This window comes from Saccopteryx bilineata, chromosome 8 (genome assembly GCF_036850765.1).
Source record: "Saccopteryx bilineata isolate mSacBil1 chromosome 8, mSacBil1_pri_phased_curated, whole genome shotgun sequence".
In the NCBI taxonomy this organism is placed as follows: Eukaryota; Metazoa; Chordata; class Mammalia; order Chiroptera; family Emballonuridae; genus Saccopteryx; species Saccopteryx bilineata.
In genome coordinates this window covers 63,884,101-63,907,554 of record NC_089497.1, presented here as the reverse complement: position 1 = coordinate 63,907,554, position 23,454 = coordinate 63,884,101, and the positions used below count along the sequence as shown (strand labels likewise).

The window sequence follows — 23,454 nt, the reverse complement described above, 5'->3', positions numbered from 1 at the left end:
CTGGGACTCAATTAATCAAATTGGGTTCCAGATCTCTCTCTTCTGGCTTTTATATTTTTTGGTTTGTATTCTGGAGCAATCTGGATGTGAGGGGACATTTCTTGCTTCCTATACCACTTCCTGAACTATTGCTCATGTGGGAACTTGTATTGTTCTGGTTTAAGGGACTCTGACTCTCCTCCCAGGCTGCCCTTTATGCTGCTCTTTTTGGGGTTTACTATCCTGTCTACCAGCTTCCAGAGGTCCTTTGGGACTGGTGGAAGAAGATCCTTTCTGCCTCTGCCTCTGCTTGTGCTTCTGTAGTTGGAACCTCTTTCCCTCTCCTCGAGCACCGATGCCAGAGATGCCCTTGCAGCATGAGAATGCCCCAGCCCTGTGGTGACAAGTATATGCTGTGCTGCCCCTATCCCCACCCCTCCCCACCTCATAAGCCAGCTCTGACTGCTGCTCCCTGATGGTGAAAACTATAGAGAAAGCTTTTGGTGTTAGTTCTGACAGGATTTAGATAATTTTAGAATGACACCCATCTACTCAAGACAACAGAGTCACCCTGTGTGTGAGAGCCCTACATGATGGAACTTGAAGTGTGTCTCTTTCCTGTATTTTTAAAGTTATACCTTCTATTTGCTCATTTGTCCCTCCTATGGGTGTGTGTCAAGTTGTTTCCTTGGCTATTATGATCTGAAGATGTTTGTCATGAGCATATCTCTGCTAGTGTTGGCTAGGTCTTGTGCCAGTATCTGGGCCACAGCTTTCTTACCTGTCAGTTATTAGTTCAAGTCTATTTGGAGAGCCATACAAATTAATAGAGCCTAGTTTATAAAGAGTCTTGGACTCACTGGGAGTGTCAGAAGCGTAAAGAACTATGCTCACATATCTATTAATGGATCACCTTCTCTATAATGTATTCTTCCGCTAGAATAGGAAATTGGAGGACTCATACTGCAGATTTCCAAATTGGGAAAGATTGGGAAGCTATCTAATATCTGCATCCTCACCTCAGCGTTTTCATCTCATTACTGGAAATAGACACCTCTTTTCAACTTATCTCTCAATATCAGTCTGTTATTTGGCATCCCTTCCTGACAAAAAAATATCACTAATTTTGGAAGTTTTCATAAGTATCCCCTCTAAGGTGTAAGGATGGGTTAATAATAACACAACAGTAATAATATAAATGGTTAAGACTTATATAGTATGCTTTATAATTTGCAAAATACTTTCACGTATATCCACATCTACATGAGTTCACAATGGCCTAAAAAATAATTGTATTCCATTTTACCAATAGAAGCCAATAGAGAATAAGTGATTTGATGAAGGTCTAGAGCCAGTTGGTGACAGAAGAATCTATGTCAAGGTCTTCTGACTCCAAGCACAGTATTCTTTCCACCTACCATGCTGTTTCATAAAAAATAAAATAAAATAAAATGAGCCATCACTGAAACAAGCTAATGAAGACAAATCTAAGAGATGCCACCACCATTAGTTAAGACCAACCATATTTGTAATGCCTTCTACCACCAACCATAAAACATAGGCACAAACTCTGCATTTGGATACCCTAATTTATCCAAGCACTAAAAGACCTTTTGACCTTTAGGGCAGTTTTAGGCTCAGAGGCTATCCTGAATCCCCAATTCATTCGTTTAATTGTACAATTTCAGACTTGTCAACCTCTCTGACCTTCAGCTTTCCTATATAAAGATAGGCATAATATCTACCACTAATATGACTGTTAAATGAGACCATGAATATAAAATAATTAGTTCAATTGCTAGCTCAAAGAAAATGTTTAATAACCTATAGTAATCTTTTCTTCTCATCTGTTCATTTGGGTGGTGGTGACATTCCATTAATACCTTTCTTCTAGTGACTAGCACCATGTAGATTTTAAAGTCAGAATGTACCTTTGTCTTATGATTTTGTTTTAAAATTTTTGCCCTCTGATCTATTTTCCCCATTTTACTAATAAAGGAATTGAGGCCACTAAAGAATGAGTGATGTGTTATCCACACACATGATTGCACCTCAAGGCTGTATCTTTGTGCTTAGTTACAGGTAGTGCCAAAGGTTGTTGGTGAGCTACTTTATTTTCCAATTTAGGGATCAGTAAATTCAGGTCAATTAAATCAGAACACTAGGGAATGACAAAATGTTACAGCATAAAAGTCACTTGTCTCTTGGTCCTAATTCTCCCAAATTCCCTTTCTCATTGCACAGGATTTGGCAAGTCTAAAAATCCCTGAGCAATTCCGACATGCAATCTGGAAAGGCATCCTGGACCACCGGCAGCTACATGATTTCTCCTCCCCTCCCCACCTCCTGCGAACCCCGAGTGGTACCTCTACAGTCAGTGTAGGCTCCAGTGAGACCCGGGGTGAGCGTGTTATTGATGCTGTACGCTTCACCCTCCGCCAGACCATCTCCTTCCCACCACGCGATGAGTGGAATGACTTCAACTTTGACATGGATGCTCGTCGCAACAAGCAACAGCGTATCAAAGAGGAGGGGGAGTGAGCAGCACTGTATGAGCTTCTTTCCATATGCCCACCCCTACAAGGCACTACTGCTTGACCTTCAAAGCATTCTCCCTATCTCCTTCTTCTTCTCAGTCTGGTTACTAAAGGGAAGAAGAAATAAGAGGCTACATTCACCTAATGTCCAATCTAGTGTCTGATGCTGATTCTGGCTTTAAGCCTTCACATCTGTTGCTTGCAAGACTAAAGTTCTCATGGATAGGCAGAGGTGAGCAAAAGAGCAGTGAGTGTCTTCTTAAGCTGCAGAGTTCTCTCATTGACTTTTGTAAAGCATTCTCACTCTTATAGTCTAAGATTATATATTTAAATATATAATATACAGTATATATTTTGAGTGGGGGGGCATTTAGTATTGTTTAAAATGTAATTTAAAGGAAAGAAAATTGAGTTGCACTTATCGACTTTTTTTTTTTAACTTGTTTTGAATGGCTTATCTATACCCCTTTTCTCAAGGGATAACATCTGTGGTAATACCTATTTACAGCTTCTGGTACCTGTGAGTGACAATTATGTGTAGGTCCCTTCAGTGTTTTCAATGCTAAACAAATGCCACATCAAACCTTTGGATATACCTAGTTTTATTTACCATTACCTCTTATGTGGGTGAGACTAAATACACACGTACACAATTCTCTATGTTGTTGCATTTTATATTACTAACATCCCTACCAGTGATAGTGATTCACTTTGGGGTTATTTAATCCAATTACAAGAAAAAGTTTATACTCGCATTATCACACATTAGAGGAAAGAAATATTCTCTCTTGCTTTTGGTTGGGAATGGAAAATAAAGATCATGGCTAAAATTCTTAAGAGGTCCATGGCAGCCAATTCAAAACCATCTGGTATCATCTATCTGGATATATCAACAATCCCCTCAACTTTAATACCAGGCACCCGATCTCTTAATATTTATTGGGAAAACATTCGTGGCCATTATGGAAGCATTAAAAACTTAAATTGACTACTATACTGACTACTATTCTCAGTAGAGTTAAGGTTGAGTTGATTGGGATGAATGCCATCTACCTAGTTCTTATAGTAAAATGTTTACAAAGACTATCTAGGAAAGGCAGATAATTATATGGAAATATTGAATCTCCACTAAACAGTAAGAGATCTCAATGAGCCATGAATTAAAATAATTGGAAGACCTTTTGAAACAGATAATTATTTGGTAAATGTGTCTTTTAAAGACCCTCCTATTCTATAAAATTCTGCCTGTAGAGGCTTATTTATCTTCTATCTCTTCAAGGTTTAATATAGGAGCAGTGATTTGGAAAATATAAAATTATGAGATTAGTTTTCCTCTATGGCATCAATTATATCACTGTATGATTTTTCTTTTTTGATCAATGGGAGCTCCACTTTGTTGGAAAGTAACTGTGAGAACCGAGTTCACCATCCATCTCTTTTCTTGACTGTGCATAGACATAAAAATGTCCTCACAGTTCAGGGATAAGCCCTTCCATGCGAGCTATTGCTTGAACCACATAAACAAAGAGTTGTCTTCAAAGTTTGGGAAAACATGACATAGTCCCCTAAATTTTCCAGAAACATACTTTATAAGCAAATGTTTTTTTCAAACTATAAAAAAAATATTTTGTATAGATGCTAATAAGCTCTAAAAATGTGCTTTCTGGTAAAGGGCTATCATTGCACATAAGCTTTTGTTTTTATTTTAAAGTGCAAAAGGGCTAATGTAGCTCTAAAATATAACATGGGTTTCATCTGAAAAGTGTATATATGTTTTGTATGTGAAATTGCATATTTTGTGTTTCAATTTTTTTTTACTTTGGGGATAGCAGGTTTTTCAGAACCACATTTGAAACATTTTATTATTGTTGTTTTTATATTTTCATGGAAACACCAGTTAGTAAAACTAAGAGGTTAAATAAGAAAAAAATTCATAACTGTAAGATGGGGGGAAGGGAACATTGTTGTTTTTTATTATGTGTATTTTTGTTTTAAAGAGAGTAAGTCCTCAATTTCAAAGTTTCATTGTGCTTAAATGGTAATAAGCACTGTTAACTTGTGGGACAAGCAGGCAGCTTTGAAAACCTATTAAGGAGAACAATGAAAGCTGTGTCTTGGCAAAGCTAGGAGGACAAATGGTTTCCTCAACTATCCTGAATGTTTGAATAAACTTAAGGACTTCTGAGCTATTTCAGCACTATTCAGATGGCACTAGGACTCAGAAATTCCTGTACTATATCTCATGGGTTTGGCATTAGTCAAACCTAGGTGCAACTACTGGCCTCATATCCTGGTGGAAACTTACGCTCTTTGAGTGTATGAGAAACTAGGGCAATGGGGTAAAAGAATATTAAGAGCAAACAAGTGGCAGTGGACTTAATGGAGTTCTTGTGGCCTCAGCTCAATGCAGTTAGCTGAAGGATGGATAGGGTTTTGTTTGGAGGTGATTAGAAACAGAAATGGGGAACAGAACTTTCTTCATTAAATCCATTTATATTTGTTTTCTTGATATCCTCCTAAAATACAGTATGTGGGATGTTGAATGTTAAGGGTATGTTTTTTTTAATTGTTTTTGTAATTGTACAAAATTTAGCAAATGTCAAATGTTTTATATACTTTATTAATGTTTTTGAAAGATTCTTTCTTATAGATGTAACACTTTTTTTTAAGCTTCAGTTGCTTGTCTTTTCGGTATTTTGTATTATGGGCTTTTGGTGAGCCAGAGGCAAATCTACAAGCCACTTTGTTTACCAGGACATGCAATAAAATTTAAAAATAAACAAAAATGCATTGAGAAATGGTGTTGCTGGTGTGTGTGTATGTGTGTCTGTCATTTGGCCTTATTTTTAATCACTGAGGAAGAGAAATATTCTGAAAACCATTAAAGAGGTTCAAATACTGATTCTTCTCATCTCAGAACAATATAATCGTTATTTCCTCATTTTAGCCAATCTGTGAAGCAGAAAAGACCAGAAAGATAATTCATTTGATATATGAGATTCTCACAAATTTAGTACTTTGACTGAGGTTGGAATAAATCTGCTTTCAAACAGAGATTAAATAGTTTGATGTCTTAATTAGGTACTCAGTGAAGATCTGATGATCAGCTCATCACTTTGGCACTGGAATACAGATTACCCTTGTTGTGTGGGAACAACAGTGCAGACAATGGGCTCTGGGCATGTTGATCTATAAATTCAGTGTTAAATATCACCTTTCAGTTATATACATTGATTCAGTCAATAAAATACTATCAAAATGGTTTAATGATTTTATTAAAGAAATGAAAATCTCATTCTTTATAAATTATCATTAGATGGCATGAAAGCAATTTAATACCTTAGATTTGTAAATAACTTTATGGAATGAAATTGTGTATAAGTTGCCCTATTTTAAAATATCAGTTTGTTTTTCTATTTATAAATATCTATATGAATATATTCCTTTGTATAGACATGGCAGGTTCAACTTAAATTAGGGGTGCCAAAATATTCCATTTCTTATTTCTTAATTTATAGATGATGGATTCCCTCAAAAATAAAATGGTTGATACAATGGTGCCATAAAAAGAAAAAGAAAAAGCAATGAAAGTGGATAGTCCTCAATGTACTTTTAAGTTACTTTAGATTCAACTATAGTTTTTTATTTCTTTTAAAGAGTAGTTCTAACCATTTGTATGATCTGGTACTTTGTGACTTTTATTCTCTCAGAGGTCTTTTGAAGTGCAAAAATACTTTTTAAAAAGCACTTTAAGACTTGGCATGGCCAGTTGGCTCAGTAGTAGAGCATTTGCCCAGCATGTGGAAGTCCCAGGTTCAATTCTCAGTCAGGGCACACAGGAGAAGCGACCATGTGCTTCTCCACATCTTCCCCTCCTCCTTCTCTGTCTCTTCTCCTTCTGTCACCATGGCTTGATTAGTTCAAGCAAGTTGGTCCCAGGTGCTGAGGATGGCTCCATGGAACCCCAGCCTCAGATGCTAAAAATAGCTTGGTTGTGAGCATGGCCCCAGATGGAGATCACCAGATTGACCCTGGTTGGGGTAAATACAGAAGTCTGTCTCTCTATCTCCCCTCCTCTCATTTGGAAAAGAAGAAAAAACTTTTAAGACTTTTTAAAAAGTAATTTTAGGTTCATACCAAAATTGAAAGGATAATACAGAGATTTTCCATAAAGCCTCTGACTCCACACATGTCTAGCCTCACTCATTATCAACATCCCCACAGAGCTGTACATTTGTTACAATTGAGAAACCTACAATGACATATCATTATTACACAAAGTCCACAGTTTACATTACAATTTACTCTTGGTGTTGTACATTCTTTGAGTTTGGACAAATATATAATGACATGTATCCAGTGGTAGGATTCAAATAATTTAACAATTAGTTCTCTGCCCTAATGACTGTATTAAGTATAAAAAAAGATATACCAAAGAGTAGTTTATTATTTCATGCATTTAATACTTAAATAAGAAGAATAAAAGAGATACACAAAACTAGGTATGTTATAAGAAAGAGTTTTAAAATATTAAAAATATTAGATAATACCTGACAAAAAACAAAACTGTTATTTATTTCCATGTTACTTCTTGATTGTCAACCTCACTTGCAATTTTTTTCACCTATGGACAGAATGAACATTACTACAGGCGCTTAGAATATGTTGTTGCGCAGATGAACATTAAAAAAGAGTAAGAAATGTAAATTTGTGATTTCCACATTGGGCAGCTGCCCAGGTGCCCACCTGAAAGAGAACCCTGATTACAAGTGCCATTTTAACAACCAGTTTGTCAAACTCAACAGAAAATTAGGTATCAGTTCTGCCGAACCGGTGCAAACAGTCTGAATCCCAGCATAGCATGTATCCACCATTATAGTAACATACAAAACAGTTTCAATGCCTAACAAACCCACTGTGCTCCACCTATTCAACCCTCCTCAAAACTCCTGGCAACTGCTTTCACTCCCTGGCAATCCTTTACCTGTTCATTGGTTTTGCCTTTTCCAGAGTGTCTTATATCTAGAATCATACAGTATGTGATATTTTCAGATGGATTTCTTTCACTTAGTAGTATTCATTTAACTTTATTTCATAGCTTAATAGCTTATTGCTTTTTAGTGTTGAATAATATGCCATTGTCTTGATGTACCAGTTAATTTGTCTGTTCACCCACTGAAAGACATCTTGGTTGCTTTCAAATTCAGATAATTGTGAATCAAGTTGCAATAAATATCTGTACACAAGTTTTTTGGGGGGCATATTGTTTTAACTTCTTTTTGGGTAAATATCCAGGACAATGATTGCTGGATTGTATGGTAAGAATATGTTTTGTGTTGTAAGAAACTGACAAATTGTCATCCAAAGTGGCTGTGCCATTTTGCATTACCATCAGCAATGAATAAGAAGTCCTGTTGCTCCACATCCTCGCCACCCTTGATATTGTCAGTGTTCTGGATTCTGGCAATTCTAATAAGTATGTAGTAGTATCTCATTTTAATTTTCATTTCCCTGATAACATATTTGGAGCATCTTTTCATGTACTTACTTTTCATCTGTATATCTTTTTTAGTGAGGTGTATGATAAGATCTTTGCCCATAATTTAATCAGCTTATTTGTTCCCTTATTATTGTTTTAAGAGTTCCAAAACTACTTAAAAAAAAGAAAAAATTTTTTTGCAATTATCATAGGGTCTAACAGACATTTTGTACAAATCTAAAATACAGAATGGAAAATTAGTGGTTTTATTTTTCCATATTTTGAGACATTTTTCTCTTCTTACCTCTAGGAATTATCTTTATTTATCAACCAATTTCAATGAGCCAAAAACAAAAGTTAGAGTTTTAGAAAAAGGAAGAGTAGTGAAATTTCCAACACTGTGCTAATATGGTAGCCACTATTTAAATGCGACTACTCTGCACCTGAAATGTAGCTATTCCAAATTGAAATGTGCTATAAGTGCAAAATTTACATTAGATTTCAGAGATTTAAAATAAAAATAATGTAAAATGGCTTATTGATCATCTTACATTGCTTACATGTTAAGGGATAATACCATAGATTAAATAAAATATGAAAATTCATTTTAACTGGTTCTTTTTATATTTTATGTGCCAACTAAAACATTTTTAATTATATATATGGCTTTTATTTTAGTTCTATTAGAAAATTGGCCTAGAATTCTAATACAATAAGAATCTTAGACGGCTGATGAATTTAAATTATTTAAAATTATTCAGTTTTAAAATTATTCAGTTTTCTTACCATGTGGTCCAAAAATATTGCATCATCTTTCATGAAGATATAAAATAACATGAGACATTTATTTTTATACTCTTATTTTGGTTTTTGGTAAAAATCCAGATTTTTTTATTTTCTATTGATAATGGCAAATAAATTAAAATTGACAGAGAAAGGTGTTTCAAAATTGTTAAATCTGAAGATGAATATAAGTAGACAGTGCCACTTTGGACTCTGATAATGATGGTGAAATGCATTGCCCAAAATCTCAGACTGAGTCTTCTTGCAATGATAGTCTACATGACTTTTCTCCACCAAAGGGCTCAATGGTTGAGCAATACAGCTGTCAAATAAAAAAGGATATATGGTTCCGTTTAATACTTAATCATTCAACAAGTAGAATTTCATCATTTAAATTTATGAGACAAGAACCTGTGACAGTATTCTTCTGTAAGAACATGTGACAGTATTCTTTACTGATTCTTTTTTTTTAATTTTTTTTTATTTATTCATTTTTAGAGAGGAGAGAGAAAGACAGAGAGAGAGAGAGAGAGGAGAGAGAGACAGAGAGAGAGAAGGGGGGAGGAGCCAGAAGCATCAACTCCCACATGTGCCTTGACCAGGCAAGCCCAGGGTTTCAAACCGGCGACCTCAGCATTTCCAGGTCGACGCTTTATCCACTGTGCCACCACAGGTCAGGCCTTTACTGATTCTTTTGTACCAAAATTTACCCAATTTGCTTCACAAGTGGACAAATGTTGCACAAATGGATCAAAGATAATAAAAAGAAAATAGGCCCTGGCCGGTTGGCTCAGTGGTAGAGCATCGGCCAGGCGTGCAGAGGTCCCGGGTTCGATTCCTGGCCAGGGCACACAGGAGAAGTGCCCATCTGCTTCTCCACCCCTCCCCCTCTCCTTCCTCTCTGTCTCTCTCTTCCCCTTCCCCAGCGAGGCTCCATTGGAGCGAAGATGGCCCAGGCGCTGGGGAGGGCTCCTTGGCCTCTGCCCCAGGCGCTAGAGTGGCTCTGGTCGCGGCAGAGCGACGCCCCGGAGGGGCAGAGCATTGCCCCCTGGTGGGCAGAGCATTGAGCGACACCCCGGAGGGGCAGAGCATTGCCCCCTGGTGGGCAGAGCGTTGCCCCTGGTGGGCGTGCCGGTTGGATCCGCGCATGCGGGAGCCTGTCTGACTGTCTCTCCCCGTTTCCAGCTTCAGAAAAATACAGAAGAAGAAGAAGGAGAAGGAGAAGGAGAAGGAGAAGAAGAAAAGATTATGTAGAAATTGAATGCATTGAATTGGCACTTATTAATGTAAAAATAAAAATATTTTTCAACTTTGGAGCAAAGAATATGCTGATCATTTGTTCAACAAAATTATAAGCCATTAAATGTACCAAAACTTTTAGTTATTGCATTTTGATAATGCAAATGCAAGATAAACATTCAGAAGTAATAATAAACTGGAACATATTTGAAATAAATATCTACAAGATGGCTATGTGTCAGATCACACGATAGTCCATGAGAAGTTAATTGCATTCAGAGGATATTTCTCATTTCGCCTGTATATATGTACATCTGAAAACAAAAAAACAAAATCTGGGTTTACGATACTTAAATTCTTATTAAAATTTCTGATAATTTTTTGCTACCTTTTTATTCTCTTTCATTCACAAAATTAATACAACATTTTTAAAGGATTAATTAGCCCTGGATGGATAACATGGTTGGAGCATTGTCCTGAAGTGCAGAGGTTGCCAGTTCGACCACCAGTCAAAGCACATACAGGAACAGATCAAAATTGCTGTCTCTTTCTCTCTCTCTCTCCCTCCCTCTCCCTTTTTCTCTCTCTAAAATCAATAAAAATAAAACATTTAAAATAAAGAATTAATTATATGCAGATGATAATGGGTAATGACTTTTTTTCCTTTTACACTGTTAGTTATTAGAATAACTTACCCAGCATCAATAGTTACAGAACATGAAAGACAATGTCAATTAAACATGCATGAATAATCTAAAATTTTGGTAGGACACCTGAGATCCAGAGATCATATTTCTGCTTTTGTCTATACTTTTTGGATTATTTAGGAAGGTAACCAATGGATTTTAGTGGCTTATAAATCACTCCTGGTAGCAAAAAATAGTAATGGAATAAAGAGTTGTACATGATCAGGTGAGTACGCACTAGAGTCTTCCCAACCAAGAAAGATCCATGTGATCTGAGTCAAGGCACCTACAAACTGGCATGCAGTGGTGTTCATTCCCTCTTCCATGATGCTTTCTCTATCATAGTTTGCGGTTCTCTAAGTAAACTAGAGTATAGGATACTTTCAGTCTTTAGTATAGATTTCCCAGCATCTTCTTTGCACGCATAAAAACCTTAGTGTCTACTATATTTTTCACTTGATCAACACTGTGTTTTCACTTGGTGCTTAAGACTCATTCTAAAAATGGTTATACAGATGTATAAATTTTCATGGAAATACAAAGAGGCAGAGTGGAAAGAACACTGGACAGTAAAGAGTGCAGTGACTATGGCCAGATGTTTAATCCCCTGCACGTTTTAGCATCTGTAAAATGAGGGGTGTGAACTCCTAACTTATTAGTGTCATGACAATATTTTTAGGAGAGACCCAAAGGATGACATAAGCCAATATATCAATAGATATGAGGTTATAGTTTTAAGGCAAATTACAATCTCAAAATTCAAATATGTATGGCATACTCAGATAAGAGTAGTTCAAACTGGCAGTTTAAACTGATGCTTTTAGAGCCAAGTTGGGTGTGTGCTTGAAATTTATGAGATTTGTAACTCCTCACACTAGTCCTGAATCTAGGTGCCAAGTGGGTGGCAAGTACCGGCAGGTAACTCTCTCTTTTGTGATTCTGATCAGAATTTTAGGCCTAGGATTTTGAAGGTAAAGCATTTTGTAATTCGAGTAAAAGTTAGATACACAGGGGCCAAAAGAGGGAAAGAAATTTTTAACAAAGAGAGCTTGGCTTAGGGAACAATAGTGAAGTAAGAATTTTACTGCATCTTCTGACAAACCTTGAACAATTCAATGTTGTTCTTTTGGTTTGCACTAAGACGCAAAAGAAAGAATCCCTGTGCTTTCTCTTTGTCTTTGTGGCAACCCGGATTAAATAAGTGACTACATCTGCGGAAAAAACATTTTTTTGTGTGGCACTTTAACTCATCTGACAATTGCACTATAATTTTGGGAATATTACAGTTTATCTAGAAGAGAAGTATGATGACTTGGCATAATAGTTTTATATCCCTAAACTCTAGGTACTAAGTTCTCTAAGTTAATCATTCTACTCTACCAATTTTTTAGCCAAGTTTGTGTCAGCTGTATCCAATTCTTCTCCAATTTACCAATACCTTCCTAATACTACTCAGCTCCATTAATGAGTAAAAGTTAAAGAAAGCTCTTGAAAGTATTTATAATGCCTAAGATACAGAAATGCCAGAAATTAAATGAGAGTGAAAGGGGAAAGGACACAAAGATCAACCCCTTGCCAGATTCTGGGCTGTAAAATGAATAGAAATTCTGCTGTGTCATTCCACTGGGCCTCTTGCCAAGTGCCTGTTGGTTATGGTCAGAACGGTAGTTCTTAAGAATTCTGGAATTATAGTGGCATCAAGGTGCCAATAGGTTTGGTATACTAGGAAAGATCCTGGTATTTGTAAATATACAACATAAAGATCGTAAAAAAAATGTTCTAGGAAATTTCCTTTGTGGACATCATTCAGGAAGGAGAAGCCTTAAGGAATGTAGCACCTCGTGTTAAAAATGATTTTAAGGCCGCTGGGAAATGTGTGGGTATGCATTTGTATGTTTTCTTCTATTACTACTTTTGAGATAGCAGTATCTCAACATCTTTTTCTTTTTCAGGGACCCTAAGGTGTTTCACCATAACCGGTTGACTTATAAGAGGCACAGACTCACAGCAATATTAATTTCTTGCCTGTTTCCTTCTCTTCCTCTCTACCAAAGACATTCACATGCTATTCCATTCTCCACTCAAACTTGATGTTTCCAGGTGAGTGGTAATTGGCTCTATGGTGGATAGGGCATCAGGGTTATTTGCACTTTGCCAGGAGTTTCTAGTCATGTCCTGGAGGTAGTTTCCTGCCTCCTTATTCTGATTGACCCCCACCCTTAAAACAGTGATACCTTCAAGTGTCACATGCAGAACAGGAAGTCATGTCAAAGTGCAGTCTCACCAAGGCTCAGCGCAAGGCATTGTATTGTCCCATGGCTGGCTTGTGTTCAATCAGCATTTGGCAATCAATGGGAGTTCTGTCTTTTCAGACACTGCTTTTCTCCTTACCTCATATAAAATCTTATTTACGAGATGCTGCTTGGCTGCCTCCTCCCCTCCATCTTTCATCTCCTTAGCCTCATTACTTCTTGTCCTGGGTACAATACCACAGGCTTTGCTCATCACCACAGCCTCCATAACACTTTGACCTCCCTTGGTGAAGGTGGCAGCAGTGCTGAATTTCTGCCTCTCTCCCAGGCTGTAATGCACTTTTTTCCTTCCCTAAGGAGGAGCTTCCCCTGTTTCTTGGCTGAGAGATTATGTTCTTATGAACTCTACTCCAATTATTTCTGTGTGACTCTTGTGTAATACCATGCTCTCCTCCTCATGTTGAATGAATTGGGTGCATACATGATGAGGAAACCAGAGGTGGTAAATTTGGGCAAGTGTGAGAATCTGATGAGGCAGACCGAGCTTAGCAAAGGCCTGCACAAAGGTAGCACGTGGGCTTTGGTGTTATGAAGGTTCCCTTTGTGCTTCTTGTCCAAAGGGTTGCTCAGCTTCTCTTGATATTTTCTGGTCTGTGGAAGGCACTGTGGGAAACTCAGGGTTGAGAAAGACACCACAATATGACCTTGGAAGTGCAAACTAACAAGAATTTGGGAGTCATCTAGTCTAAGTTCCTCATTTTATTGATCAGGAAACAAGTTTCAGGCAGGAAGTAAGACTGTCCTGCATCTCACAGCAGAGCTACATCCCCCTGGCCAATAGCAATGAGGAACCAGTTGGTCCTGACCTTCCTGTCACTCTTGGTGAAACAAAACTGAGCCTTTTCTTAGAAGAAGTTTCTTTTCTATGCCACAGCAAGGCCCTGTCCTTGTTCTTGTTATTCGGTCTTTCTCAGTGGAACTTGGCAATAAATACTTTTGGGTGCTGCTTACAAGTAGATCTTTCTCTTACCTTCTATTTGTTTTACTTTATATACTCCCTTGCTTTATTCAGCAACAAATTCTCTCTCTCTCTCTCTCTCTCTCTCTCTCTCTTTTGCCATAAATACTCTTGGAATCCACACAATAGGGGTACTGAAACCAATTATGACTATTACGCTTTTGCTTTTGGTGCTAAATAGATCGATCACCTTCTGCTGCCTCTAATCTGTAATCTTTTTTTTTTAATTTTGTTTTTGAATGCAAAACATTCAAAACATTCATGTTTTTGAATGTTCATTGTGGTGCCTGGGTTAAGAATTACCAACATCTCTGCCTACACAATTTTTTTTAAGGGGGGAAAAAATGTGTATCTAGACAACTTGCCTATCAAAAATTTCTTTTGGAAAACTGAGATGCTCTTGACCTAAGACAGAATTTGTGCTTTAATCCTAGCACCCTCCGACAGGGTCTGAGTCAAGTGTCCTTTATGTTGGACAATCTTCCAGAGCCCGAAAATGCCAGAGCCTATTGATTTTATATCATGTCTCCCGCACTACAGGGAAGGCAGCGTTTTGCTTTGAAGAGTATATAGAGGAAATATATGTTGAATAAAAGAGTGAATGAGAGCTTAAGCTCTACACTCTGACCCCTTACGTTCTTATCTAGACTTCACCACTGACCAGCTAATGGCCCTGGAAAAATTACTGAACTTCTCTTTGCCTAGTTTACCTCATATGTAGAATGGGGTACCTCATTACTCTTTGTTGTGAGAACTAGATGAATTAATACCTGCAAAGCATTTTTTAAAAAGCCTAGAACATACTCAGTAGTCTCTAAGTGTTAATTTTATTTTATTAATTTGTGTGTGTGTGTGTGTGTGTGTGTGTGTGTATGTGTGAAGACTTCTATATCTCTATCATCAGTAAACCCTGGGAACTTACTTGGTTAAAACTCCTAGTCTCAGTCTCAAAGTTTTGCAGACAAGTTTCTCTCAGAAACACTCTTCCACACATTGGAAGAAAGACACAGGCTTTCTCTTTACATATTAACTTCAGAGGCATGAGGAAATTCAAATTCAAGATAATGAGGAGATAACAGAGATAGAAATGGGAGGAGCTCTACTGTACATCATGGGAGCAACCCGAACTGGAGAGTTCAGATCCCAGATCCTCATCTTCCCTCTACTATGAATTTATATGAATCCTTGTACAAGACATGTAGGGCTCAACTCTTCTCATCTCTAAGAGAGCAGAAGTTTTCTTCTACTATTAAAATTCTAGGAACATAGTTCTACATGACATAGTCCACCATTAAGAAAGACAACAAGGACTTCACCACATACTAACATTACATAGCTAAAATTAAAAGGCCATGAGAATTAATAACACTTAGAGAAAACCTGTGGGGGGTGCTAATGGAAATCTCTGGGATAAAAGCAAAGATTTATGCAACAGCTATAGGTATTTTCCATGACTATATCCCTTTATACCACGCCTTTTCCTGGCTGAGGCATCCTCTTCTAACCTCTTAGTAAATAGAAGAGACAAAGTTAACACAAAAGAAAAGAAGTGACAGTTTTTCAGATTAGAGACAGTCCCAAGTTATGAACGAGATAGGTTCTGCATGTTTGTTCTTAAGTTGAATTTGTATGTAAGTTGGAACAGGCACCTATTAAATGCAACTTAAGACAGATGTTTGTCTTAGCATTGTATTTATTTTTACCTTTCTATGCATATAAATATAAACATTTTAAAATATAACCTTAAGCAATCTTGGATGATATAGAAGATGATGGACTTGTTGGAGAGATGGGATTGGTGTAGAGAGTCAGGGTTTGATTCTGTTGCTGGAGTCAGTTTCTTGACATAGTCATCAAGGGAGGATTGTTCAGAGCATTTCATCTTCTCATTATAAATGGCCCTGTAGTATCGCAGGCCTTCAGTAACTGTACAGTAAATATTTGTGAACCTCTCTATATCAGAATCTCTAATTTTGCCATTCCTGTTCAATGAGATAAAAAGCATAAAATAACTATTATATAAAACGTTTTTAGTTTTGGAGTTTCTAGATCCCTATTTCTTTCCTAAATGCCATTATTACTGCTCTTGTTCCATAAGGTTTCTTCATTGGTTAGTTTTTTGCTATGGGAGCTGAATAACTGTATGATATTATTTTCACTGATATTCAACTGCAGTAGATTATCAATAGCATTTATGGTCCTCCATTCATATGTATGTAAGTTGGATGTTTGTAACTCAGGGACTTACTGTATTCATAGTAGATAAAAAAAAATAACCTACCAAGAAAAATAATTATATAAATCCTTGGACATGACATGTAGGTCTCAGTCTTTCCCAATCTTACTTTAGAGTTGAGGGAGGTGAGCCTATGACCACTTACATACATGCCTCAGTTTAAAAAGCTAGTTAGGGCCCTGGCCGGTTGGCTCAGTGGTAGAGCGTCGGCCTGGCATGCAGAAGTCCCAGGTTCAATTCCCGGCCAGGGCACACAGGAGAAGCACCCATCTGCATCTCCACCCCTCTCCTTCCTCTCTGTCTCTCTCTTCCCCTCCCACAGTCAATGCTCCATTGGAGCAAAGTTGGCCCGGGTGCTGAGGATGACTCCATGGCCTCTGCCTCAGGTGCTAGAATGGCTCTGGTTGCAATAGAGCAATGCCCCAGATGGGCAGAGCATTACCCCCTGGTGGACATGCCAGGTGGATCCTGGTTGGGCGCATGCGAGAGTCTGACTGCCTCCCTGTTTCTAACTTCATAAAAATACAAAATAAATAAATAAATAATAAAAAGCTAGTTAGTGATTGACTCAAGAATCACACCAGCCTGACCTGTGGAGGCGCAGTGGATAAAATGTCAACCTGGAAATGCTGAGGTCGCTGGTTCGAAACCCTGGGCTTGCCTGGTCAAGCACATATGGGAGTTGATGCTTCCAGCTCCTCCTTCTTCTCTCTCTCTGTCTCTCTCTCCTCTCTCTCCCTCTCTGTCTCTCTCTCTCTCTCTCCCTTTCTCTCACCTCTCTAGAAATGAATAAATAAAATTAAAAAAATTTTTAAAAATTAAAAAAAAAAAGAATCACACCAAATCTTTACATTCTACTTCAGAACTCTTTTCCATGGTACTATTACCTCCAAATTCACAAGTAAATTTTTAGTGGATCACTCCCCTTGAGCTGTACAATACACATTTAGGAATCAAAAGCCTGTAGTCTTGTGCTCGGCAGTTCCAGAATCTGTCAGTCCCAGATTACCTCCAATATTCACTGCCTTATTGAGGGATATTCTTTTAAAGGCCATTGGCAATAGGATAAATCCTATCTTCAGTCTGTCTTTGGTTTACTCTTTAAGACTAATGTCATGCACAAATTTAACTACTCAACAAGATGCTTGAATGTCATCTTCACTAGGTAGGGTTCTTTGCACTGTTCACTGATGAATTCCAATGTAGTAGTCACTCAAGAACTAATTGTTGAGTGCTTGAATTGTCATGCTTCTGTGCATTTTTCATGCTGTTTTCTTCAGTACAATGCCTTGACCCCACCATCACCCATCTCAGTAAATATCTTTGAGGGCTACCATCTTTCAAAAATTAACTCCAACATTACCTCCACAACAAAATATTCTTGATTATCCACAGTGAGAATGATTCTGTAGCATTAGTTGTATTCCTGTTTTCATGACACAGTAAGGATGACCTCTAACAAGTCAGCTGAATTTAAATTTTTTTTTTAATTTTTAAAAACTAATTTTAACTAATAGTAATTTAAAAATAATATTTAAAATAATTTTTAAAATTAATTTTTAAAATTTTAGGGTTGTTTTTTTTTTTTCCTTTGCACTTTTCTGAAGCTGGAAACGGGGAGAAACAGTCAGACAGACTCCCGCATGTGCCTGACCGGGATCCACCCGGCACGCCCACCAGGGGCCATGCTCTGCCCACCAGGGGGCAATGCTCTGCCCCTCCGGGGCGTCGCTGTGTTGTGACCAGAGCCACTCTAGCGCCTGGGGCAGAGGCCAAGGAGCCATCCCCAGCGCCCGGGCCATCCTTGCTCCAATGGAGCCCCGGCTGCGGGAGGGGAAGAGAGAGACAGAGAGGAAGGAGGGGGTGGGGGTGGAGAAGCAAATGGGCGCCTCTCCCATGCGCCCTGGCCGGGAATCGAACCCGGGTCCCCCGCACACCAGGCCGACGCTCTACCTCTGAGCCAACCGGCCAGGGACAAATTTTAGGGGTTTTTTGAATGCAAAAAATTAATTTTAATTGTTGTGATGCATAATATGAACATTTTCCTTATCCTATTGGAGAAAAAAAGGGGGGGAAAGTGTAAAGAGGGACAAATATACAGTGATGGAAAGTGACTTGACTTTGGTTGATGGGCACAAAACACAATCAACAGTTCAAATGCTATAGAAACGTTTACCAAAAACCAATCTACTCTTATTGATCAAAGTCACACCATTAAATTTAATTTCTGAAGAAATTAAATATATAGTTTGATTGATCATCAAAGATATGTTTCCTTTTTCAGAGAAAAAGATTTAGTGTCAACAAAGAATACTTTAATACATACACGTGTGTATGTGTGTGTGTGTATGTGTTTCAGAGTGAGATTGCAATATGAACTACTTGGGAAAGACTTGAGGAAGTAAAGGTGCTTTTGGTTAGAAAGATCTGAGGCACCATCAGAGAAGCAGCAACATTTGGACTATTTTGTGTGATGAAAATCACAAGCAAAACCATAATTTGCATGTCAATGTGGGAAGCCAGTCAATACATATAGCTTAGTTAAACTAAGGACATGAATGGGAATCTACAATGTCACATTCATATATGATGAAAAGCCAGTAAAGAGAGGCCATTACATCTACTTTAGGAATTTTTGCCTTGGAAAAAAATTGCACAATTTTAGAAATGTCGGTTTTCCTGATGCTCCACAACTCACTTAAATATTTAAAACTTGCTAGTGGGACCAACACCTACCAAAATATTTAGGAAAATTTTCCATTACCCGTGGAGTAAATTGAAGTTTTTATACTTGCCAACATGTGAAGGGAAGAGCAGAACTCTGAGGCCTTGGGGTAAATGTCATACAAAGAGTGGTTCAGTCTCCTGCACAAGCTCAGAGGAACCATCCGATGAGCAGAGAAACACTGGATACTACTGAGAGAATGACTAAATCATAGAATACTTGCAGTGGTAACTTCATAGGGACAACTCTTTTCTATAGACAGGGACACTATAGCCCAATTAATTTCAGTCAAGTATTCAAAAGTCACAAAGCAAGTCAGTGATTGATCTGGGGTGCCTTCTGGGTGTCTTCTTCATATTCATTGCAATATTCTGCTGAGCACTCCATGGTAATACTATTTCTAAATGCTTCTCTGCTTTTCTTGTGCCAAGCATGCTCCAGTTTGGCTGGAGCTAAGTATACAGTACACTGACTAGTACAATCCTGACAGTGAAAATTATTCCCTAGACTATTAAGTGAGGCCTGCAACCTGCCTTCACTATGCAGGTCACATGTGGTACAAAGACAAGTCTGTGCTTCTCTAAGCCTCATGAGTGTCCAGAACCCCACCTGGGCCTGAGGGCAGAGGGCCTGCTCCAGTCATCTGATGCAGTAACTGTGCCACTGCATCCATACACTACTCCTAGAGGATTTCTATTGCAGAGACAGAGATGACACAGGGGAAGGTGACTTCTGTGGGCCCAAATGGAGAGACAGTCCATCAAAACTGGAAACATACCTTTATTCTTCAAAGACCTAAAATATTAATACTGCTCCAATACAGCCAAGGGCCTACCTTGAAAGGAGACCCAGCTTGCTTTTTTACAGCAAAGCTAATCCCACTGAAAGCTTCTTCAATTAAAGCCAGCTTTAGGGGCCAAGAAATAGACAAGTGAATTAAGCCTTAGTGACTCAGCTTCTTCCTTCCTGCTCTTGTCAACCAGCCAGGAATGTGAGGAGGAAGTGAGTTAGGTCAAATCTATGCTTGAGCTCCATGAAGCAAAAAACTAGAATCTGTACAAGTCTCAGGTGATCTTGCTGCAAAATGCTATTCCTTTGCAGTAGGTCCTCCCTAGTACTTGGCTCCAGTGAATAAGAATCTCGTATTTACAAGTCTGGGAAGAACGTAAATGGAGAGATAGGCATGGATGCTGATCAAGAGGTAAATGAAGTGTAACCAATGTATTCTCTTTTGTACAGAGAACTAGATGATTCACTGATTTAGGTTAGATTCCCCACTATCAGACCCAGAAACAAAAATTCATAATGTACAATTGATTTGTTGACAAAGTATTCCAAGTAGAAATAGCAAAAGAGTAGGTAAATTAGAAAAGGAAAGGAGAAAATACCAAGCAAGCAAGGATACAGTATCAAAGTCCTAGAAGAAGCAGCTCCAGCTTGGATTTGAAGGTAAACTCTGGACTGTCAAGTTGCCTCAAAAAGGTCCCAACTTAAGCTGAAAGAGCTTGAATGTTCATAATCCTGTACCTATGAGTCATTGGTAAAAGGCTCTCCAAAGAGTCCATAAACTCCCAGGTTCTTCTAAGCTATTCATGCTTTCCAATAAAGGGCTCCTCCAAACACAGCCACAAACACAGGCTATTGGTAGTAAAATATACCAAAATTTGGAAGACATATCTAAGAAAAAATTATTCAATCTGAAAACAAACAATAAACCAAAATACTTTTTTTCTGAGGGTATCTAGATCTTAACCTAATAGCATTCTATTAGGCATATTTCCCAAAACCCTCTTTTGACTTGAACATCTGTGTTCTCTGGGAAGAACAATTGAGCAGAGACCTGAATGAGGAGTAAGCCAAGAAAAATCTGAGTAGTGTTCTGGGGAGAGTTTATAGTAAGAGCTTAAGGTCTTGAATGAGAATATACTTGACATGTTAAAGAAACAGGGAGAAACCAGTGGAGCTACAATGGGGTGAAGCCAGTTGTGAATATTAGAAGATAAAGTCAGAGTGTCTGAGACCAGACCAGATCACATAGAGCTAAGTAACCCATGGTAAACAGTGTGACTTTTACTTAATCTGAGTGGAAAGTGGAAAGTTCTGAACAGACAGTGACAAATCTGAGTTATGTTTTAAAAAGAGTATTCTCTTCCCCGTGTGCTCCATAGCGCACAGGAACACCTATGCAAATCATTTTCAAGAAACAGCTCTGAATCTCACATAATGCTCAAGCTCAATGAGCAAACTAAATACTAATAATAAACACTGGTTATTCATTCATTCATGTGCTATCATTCTTCAGACAGTAGCAATCATGATCTTTAACATTTGCAAAACAATACTACAAAAGCTATCTCTAATGTAAAGATAAGTCTGCAGACACACCATCGGAATAGTTTTAATTTACAGTTCCCCTATTTTGTAGATTTCTAGTCTGTAGCTTCAGTTTTTTTGCCTTTTTGGAGTGTAAGATCTCCCATCAAAGTAACTGTTCTAAGATAATATAAAAAGCCTGCCTGGTTTGCTAAAAGCACAATCATACACTGTGGGAAATTTTTTAAAAACATTTTAGAGAGAGAAAAAAGGAGAGAGAGAAAGAAACATTGATTTATGCACTCATTGGCTGATTCTTGCATGTGTCCTGACCAGGGTTGAACCTGCAATCTTGACACATGGGATACTCTAATCAACTGAGCTACCTGGCTAGGGCAGAAATTATTTGATGTATCTCATTTCACAGAAAGGTCCTCCATTCATATACCTCTGATGACTCTTCACTGACTACAGACTGAAGTTCAATTCTTAGCTGAGTGTTCAATGCCTCCTGTCCCCTGAACCTGGCAGATCTCATCAATGTGTCTTACCTATGTTCCCACACAATGGAGTCATCTGCTATAATGCAACTAGTCTTCATTGACTCTCAAACACCACGCACAATTTTACTGCCAAGTCATTATTTATTTATTTGCCTAAGTGTTATGTTTTCTTCAAAGCCAAGTTCAAGTCCCACCTGTGTTGTGGGGCCCTCCTTGAAAACAAAACTATGTCCATATTAAAGCCTTGTTACTTTCTCAATCTTTGTTCTTAGAGCAGGGAGCCTGGCTCTTCTCTTTAATGTCCATCAGTCCCTATATTCTCATCTCTTTAATACCATGGCTCTTCCTCTCCAAGTGAAAAAAAGAAAAGAAACACTTCTATGGGTTAAGGAAGCCAACTCTCATCTTCTTTTAAATATTTTTTGTCTCAGTCTAAATCCTCTAATTTACCTTCAAAAATGTATAACTAAAGCCAGAGAAACACCAGCAAATTATTTTCTAACTCTATCATGAAATTTAGCTCTGCTGAGTCAGTCTCGAAAAACTACAGATTTGAGTAGGCATGTATATAGACATATAGCTAAATTTCCAGAAAAAAAATGATCATGGGAATAAAATGTTATTCTATCATAATTATTTTTATAAGTGACAGGAACTTCTCCTCCTCTGCCCATTTCATCAACTTGGAAGTCAATATAGATTCCTCCACTTACCTCTACTGGTCGTTTTGTGTATGAAACCAATACCAAAAATAACTCATTGGCTTAAAATTAAGTCCAATAGTAATGCTAAGCCCCAGAAGATTCTGATTTTAAAAAATAGAATAACTAATTAAAAATAGATGGGAATAATAAACTCTAAGAAACAAGAGATCATGTGTTCTAAACATTCAGATGGAGAAGAAATCAATTATACCTTGTGGTTTCTTGTCTTCCCCAAGGCTTATATATTATAGATATTTAGTAGGCATTTGATGTTGATAATGATAATGATCACGGTGTCTATTAGATCACTTCGTAATATTATTTTTTTCTTAAAACAGTAATCTATTATTCTTTATAATGAAAAGTGTATTTTCTTTCCAAAATCTCACTTCATACAGTCAATGCAGGTTGATCACTGCATTGAAACTTGTGACCATTACTATAGATTTATTACATACTTGTATATTATGACAATTGTGGGCAGCTGAAAAAAAGTGTTCTCTTTTAACAAAATTGGAATATAATGCCAAGTTTCCAATTGGTAGAAGTAAAAGTCTTAAGAAAATGGCATTATTTTATAATTTATGCAGTTTCCATATGATCTAGGAGCCACTTTTGATCCTAATATCAAAGAACTCCGTAATCTGTCCCTAAAAGTTTTGCTTTTAATAACCATCAAGCTTTAGGAAATATATGAAGGATTATCATTTACTAGCAAATAAAAAAGGCAGACATCAAAGCCTTTAGGTCTCTGCTTTCTTTCCACAATCATATATTAATATGTGTAAATATGGTATTAGGTGCCCACTTGGACAGAGCTAATGTAAGATCAGGCCTATTCCTCACCCTCAGAAAGTTCCTAAATCAAAGTATGAAATAAAACAAAACTAAACAGTTACAGTACAAGATGATGAAAGGTAACTATTACAAACTGTTGAGGAATCACGGAAAAAGAAATGACTAACTGACTTATGGGGTAAGAGAAAGCTTTAGGGAAGAA

At 37.6% G+C, this 23,454-nt stretch overlaps 1 protein-coding gene and 1 non-coding gene across 4 annotated transcripts in view; both read left to right on the top strand.

Moving 5' to 3' along the window:
* Positions 1-5,314, top strand: part of TP63 (tumor protein p63) — a 253,158-nt gene extending 247,844 nt beyond the window's left edge. For all 3 annotated transcript variants that reach the window (XM_066241192.1, XM_066241189.1, XM_066241190.1), the window contains one exon: positions 2,224-5,314. In XM_066241192.1, the coding sequence (XP_066097289.1) occupies positions 2,224-2,520 (297 nt within the window). In that variant the 3' untranslated portion in view covers positions 2,521-5,314. The remainder of the gene's footprint in view (positions 1-2,223) is intronic.
* Positions 5,315-11,787: 6,473 nt separating this feature from the next.
* Positions 11,788-11,916, top strand: LOC136312378 (small nucleolar RNA SNORA31). Its single transcript, XR_010726970.1, has one exon. It is a non-coding gene; the product is annotated as a small nucleolar RNA SNORA31 (small nucleolar RNA).
* The last annotated feature ends 11,538 nt before the right edge of the window (positions 11,917-23,454 follow it).